This window comes from Diprion similis, chromosome 1 (assembly GCF_021155765.1).
Source record: "Diprion similis isolate iyDipSimi1 chromosome 1, iyDipSimi1.1, whole genome shotgun sequence".
In the NCBI taxonomy this organism is placed as follows: domain Eukaryota; kingdom Metazoa; phylum Arthropoda; class Insecta; order Hymenoptera; family Diprionidae; genus Diprion; species Diprion similis.
In genome coordinates this window covers 6558336-6564335 of record NC_060105.1, presented here as the reverse complement: position 1 = coordinate 6564335, position 6000 = coordinate 6558336, and the positions used below count along the sequence as shown (strand labels likewise).

The window sequence follows — 6000 nt, the reverse complement described above, 5'->3', positions numbered from 1 at the left end:
CCACATCTAATGGGAAAAATCGGTCCCCACGAAAAATAAAAATCCAAGAAGTAATTGACCAGCTGCAATCAGGTATGCGAAGGCTGTACGTCGCGAGGAGTGCTCGCAGTTAAATTCCGTCGAGTCACTATAGCAGGCTGCAGCAACGTCGACTCTTGAGAATTTTGCCGTCCTGCGACAGACAAATTGCTGCGTATCTGCATTCACCGGTTTGTTTTATTACCACCGACTTGATTGTTCGTGAGAGTGGCCAAGTGTGTATGTACCATACACGCTTTTCAAAACTCACGAGAAACGATCCTATTGACTTTTTCCAGTAACTCTGCATCGCAATTGAGTTGCGGACTGCAGGAGAGAAGGAAATGCAAACAGTATAGAGGGTACGAATGATATTGCTAACCGATTATTAAATCGTTGCAGAAAAACGATCATTGCCTACAACGATCTCGCGGCAATGACCTAGGATAAAACTGCTAACGAATCAGAGATGCTGACTAGATGCCGAATGACCATTTAATTACGCACGATTCATTCGGCAAACGAGTATTATTAACGGGAATTGAAATGAGACGAGTTGCGAGGAGGCGTAAATTCATGTCAAGGTGGTGGTGGTAAATTGTACTTTATTAAAGAGTTCGCGGTCTATCGAAAATACCGTTTCATCTTTCGCAAAGATATTTACGATATTGTGCGATCGTTTTTGCAAAGGAAATCGACCTTGCGGTGATCAGTCGAGTTTCCTGGAAAAAGTCATGAACAACGTGAACCCATCCGGTTGATACAGTCATGAAATCACGTGACGTTACACTTTCTCAATAATATTTCGCAATAACCATAATCCGCGAAAATGAACAACACGTTTGTAAAACTCGCGTTGTACAAACAAAAGCATTCCGTAATCTTCTGTGAGACGATCCTGTTCGAACCGCAGGGAAGAATTTTCTCATTCTTTATTTGTTTGCAGTATTTTGACGGGATAGCCTGGCGTTGGAAAAGTCGGATTGGATCAAGGTGGCGTTTTAGTTCCCTAGAACAAATTCCAGCACCAAGGTACGTAGGAAACCGTGACCAACTAGAAATCTGAGTGGCATCCGAAACGAAGCGTGCAATTGAACGGCGAAGTGCGTGAATGCGACATGGTGTCGATGTAGTCCAAAAATAACGTTACGTCTACACGCGTTGCGCACTTTTGAAGTGACTAAAAAGTACAATAGTGGATTAGAAAATTGCAGTATTGTTCTTTCCTGCGGAAAAAAAATCTGAGAGTTGCTTTTTCGCGGATTTGGAATCGCGCTGCAAAATTTTACACCCTTACGATCCCCCGACAGCGTGGCATTTGGTACAACATGAGGCGTGTTTTCTCATCTCACAAAAGCGGTTATCTCTTCGAATTCCGGTATGCAAGGGTAACTGCTTCGATCCGTCTTCGCACGTAGCGTATCAAATAATTTCACACAACACGACACGGTACACGACTCAGCGTAGGGAGTCCGACGAATAATTTTCACCGTTGCATGCAACTGCTGAAAGTACGTAAGCACAATGGATAATTGACGTTTGCACCGCATCATTAATTACAGAAGGATGCGTCACTCGATCGAAGTGAGCGTTGTCGGTATGCGAATTTTTTGCAAAGTGTAACGTTTTATTATCGTTGATATAACGTAGCGGCAATAAGTTTAAAATAAAAAGAAATTCTCGCACTCGACTTGCCGACCAATTTAATAGCTGGCAATAACGAGCGTGCGACACTGTCTAGTTATAAATCAGCAAAATTGCACGGCGACAGTGCAGCTGGCGAAGTTTTTGCACATGGTGGTTAAACGCCGCGCGCATTCGTTATAATCCTCGCGGTTGCAGGACCTCTTTTTCCCGTCTGTGCATGGCATCTTGTCAACAACTCCTCCCGGGGAATAATGATAAATCATTTCAATTTACTGTGCCGGATTAATTACGTTGTATATGGATATATATATGCGAACGCTTTACGCCGTCGCGTCCGCGTAAACAGAGGCCACGTACACACGTTACCTTGTGGATTGCACGATCGAGCCTATAAACCGAACCGAAGCTAACTGCGGGTGGATCGCAAATCCACATTTTTATCAAGGAATACAAGTATAAACCAAGATCCTGGAATCGTCATAAGTTTCACGGTAAATGGTCCGTTGTGAAGTTGATTTTTCTTACCTTCTCCAATTTATTCGTTCCTTGCATAAACGCAGGCATTCGACGATCACTTGTGAAAATTCGTAAATCTTCGATCGATATGAAAAAAGAAGAGTAATAAAATAAAATGAGAGTAGGAGTAACGTAATTCTTAAAAACAATCATCCATTAATAACAAATTTGAATTATGGATATTTTCCTGTACGGTTTGCCGAACGAAAACCGGTCAGTCGAAGTGATAAAAAGAAAAAGGTAAAAAGTTCGTCAATCCTGGAATCTCGAATTACAGTAGGACGCTGGATTTCAAGAAGGAGGACTTTACTGCTTCAAGTTTTTCCAGATCTATACCGCAAAGTTAAAATAAAAATTCTGTTTTCGGTCGCCACTTGTGTCCCCTTCTAATTTCCAATGAATCGTTCCTTGCGAGTCGAATGATCGCATTCGAGTTTGCTATTCCCGGAATAATTCCGAGAAAATGATCATTGGGCTATAAATTCTGTTATTCAATTACGAGTAATGTATAGTGAACGCGTTAAAATAAAATGAAAAGAAAAATTTAATTGACTTAAATCTGACCGTTGATCAAATCGCGTGACATTTGAACAGGTACGTTATACAAAAGCAAAGGATAATCCTGTCGCATTTATCTCTGAGGTACGCGCAGTTTGCAAGGATTTATTTGAAGCGTACGTGGGTATAATAAGTAGACTTTAATCGGAGTCCCCGTACCTAGAAGCAGGGATTATATGTTCGGACCTCGACGTTGTAGGGTTTTAATATAAACTTGATAAAACGATCCGAAGCGTGTATTCCGTGATTTTCCAGAGTTCATTTTTATACTTATGATAATCAAGAGGAGATATTTCAGATTCGCGACAATGTCAGACGCCCTTGAATTGGCGCCGGTGCTAAAGCTCTTCGACCGCTCAGTCGAATGAACGGAATAAAGAAAAGGAACCAAAAAATCCCGCCAAGTATCGCATCGCTGTTCGTTGAGCTCTTCCCTCGTGTTGCCGATTCGGATATTTGTTTCGACAAGAATTTGAAAGCAAGATGGGTTAATTCGGATTCAATCTGTAATTGACATGCAATATGAGAAAATGTTCAAGCGTGTGGTAGTTCAATTTATTTACTCGGTATAGTGACAGTTAACGATAATATCGGTATAAGTGAAGAGAGCTGACAAAGGAGCTCGGTGGTTATTTATACATCCACTTGCGAGGCAGTCAATTACACAGGTATACATACATATACACGTGCAACTTAATTATTCGCCGGCATCTAAGTACAGGGATATAGAACGTCGCACTGTGATTGCTATGCGGTGACAAGGTGCACCGTATATACACATACGATCGGGATAAAATCGATTAGCATCCCGTACCTAATTGTTGCAATTTCGTTGACGTTCCAATATTCCTCGATTTGCCGTTGATAAAGCAATCAATTATCTCCTCTCCATCAGCTCTGGAATTCTTCGATCGAGACTCTGAATTCCTGAGCATTAATGAGTATGTGCCGGAAGGTTTCAGCGGCACTCGCAGGATTAAAATCCAACGATACGTCGCGAGAATATGAGCGTGCAGGCACGGCATCCTGGGTCAGAAATTCCGGGCTCTTTGTCCGAGTAAATAATCCGGAGACGATTAATAAACGAGCCCCGTTATCCGAGGCGCCAACCTCGGCTGGAGCCAACGCCAAGACTGGAGGAGGAGTTGGGTTTATATGTGTCATCGTGTCAGAGAGCGATTATGCGGGCTCTCCTACGCAGGACTTTGATTAGGTATATCCACCAAAGAGCCAGGCGACCATGCGCTTCTTCGGATCCTGCGGAGAGCTGATCGAGTGCCGAACACACCGTGGAATCTTTATTGTTGAAAAAAACAAGCCATATGTTTATAAGTCCGAAGTGCTGAACTACAACGCACTCTGGCCAATCCGGAGACCGTTACATTCCGTGGGATGTGGCGAGGACTCAACCTTGTCATATGCACTCTGGAAACTATATGTACCTGGTGCAACTCGTGATTGAAATTCACCGCAATTGAAATAGCAAGGTGAATGTCGTGTTCAAGGAACGATTTAAACTACTCCATCACACTGAGACGGTCGTCGATTCAGCGGAATCGGCTTCTGAGTCTTTCCAGACGTTGACGGCGAATATCATGTAGGTTGTAACACAGGAAAAGAGCTGTGGGAAACCACAAGGGCACAAGGCTGTCAGAGATGTTATGTATTAATTTTTGCCCAACTCTGTTTTAATGTTTCCCCGAAACGGATAAATAATTACTTTTTTTGCACTTACCGTTCCAACTAGAGACTTGTCAATCGTGAAGAAACCACCGACCGTGATAAAAAGCTCGTTTTGAAGGAGGTGGACCGAGTATCTATGCAGCTGTAAATGATCGGCTCAATTTACTCCCCCGTCGATTAAAGAAATTTAAAATCTTGCATTGACCTCACCATCCTGTGAAACGATTCGCTATCGATTGTAATCCTGTAGAGAACGACCCCCAATGTATTTGCCTGGAATATGAATAATTTTTTCTCTTGAATTTTATTCTCTTTGTAAAACGCCAAACAAAGCGTCAATCGTTGGACCTCGAATCACCTCGGTGATGGTGTTGCAGCAGCTCAACGTGATCACCCAGAATTTCAGCATAAGGTAAAAAACCCAGAGGAGCGATAGACCGATCCTACTTCCGAGCTCCGAGTACGGAATGAAAACCAGTGTATACAGTGCGAGGAATCTGTAGACGAGGAGGCAGAAGGTTGTCGAAACCGTGAAGTAGAGCTGCCATGAAAAATTCACACTTAGCTTTTCCGTGATCAGGTAAAGCTTCTGATGAACCTTGTAAAGCCGATCGATTCTCACGAACAACTCCTCCAAAGTTGGATTCACCTGAAAATGCAATTGAGGATCGAACGTTAGAGATTAATTAATATTTTCAACTCTGGATTGTCAGCCGTTTCATCATACCTTGCTGATCGAAAGATCTCGTCGATTTCTCAGAGGTTGAATAGCAATTATTCCATCGCTTGACTGCTCTCGGTTTTTCACGATTTCGGTTAAAGCACGATTGATCAACTGGAATCTTTGATACAAGGTAAACATTATTGTGGAGAATACCAGTTCGCTGGATAATGTGATTAAGTTAGGCATGTGTGAGCTGTAGGAGAGGCAACCAGTTTTTAATATCGAGCTTTTATCGTTGATGCCGATAGCAGAAAATATGTATTCATGCAGACCGATGATAACCAGCCATATCATTGAGAATGAACCGAGCAATCTGATCTGCCTGCGATATACGTCTCGGTGTTTGACGTCGATGCCGATATCCTTTAATTCGACATCCAACGTTCCCAGCTCCACAATCGAATCATCCAAAGTCTTTGCGCCCCTGGTGACCCAAAATATGATTGTACCAACGCTGCCCATGAATGTGACGATTTGTGAAACGGCGTAGAACATAGCGTACGTATGGTTATAGGTCATGGCAGCACGCCATCGAACGTCCGACGACATGATGAACGTTGTCGCAAAAACTGTCGCGATTAAAACCGAGTACATCAGACGGCTAGTGTACTTGTAGCTGACACGTGGCACCCCAAATATCCAAGAAGAGATGAAAATTGGAATCAAAGATCTTCTGATCTTTTCAGACTCGGCGATAGCCGTCATGGTTTTCGACGACAAAACGAAGCTTGATGTGTAGGATGAAACGACTGGATGATTTAGCCGACCAGTTATACCTGCTCATAAGACCACCGTGCCTGATCACCCTAATCGACAATTTCCATGCTAATGGTTTGGTAAGTCATATTGTAGTC

General features: G+C 42.8%; 1 protein-coding gene across 1 annotated transcript; it reads right to left on the bottom strand.

The window, feature by feature from the left end:
* Positions 1-3529: 3529 nt before the first annotated feature.
* LOC124416564 (putative gustatory receptor 28b) lies at positions 3530-5986 on the bottom strand. The gene is made up of 5 exons (XM_046897758.1): positions 5150-5986; positions 4781-5071; positions 4633-4695; positions 4475-4564; positions 3530-4360 (listed from the first exon to the last, which is right to left on the bottom strand). The coding sequence occupies exons 1-5, from the start codon at positions 5849-5851 to the stop codon at positions 4265-4267; spliced, it is 1242 nt and encodes a 413-aa protein (XP_046753714.1). The 5' UTR covers positions 5852-5986; the 3' UTR covers positions 3530-4264.
* Positions 5987-6000: the final 14 nt, after the last annotated feature.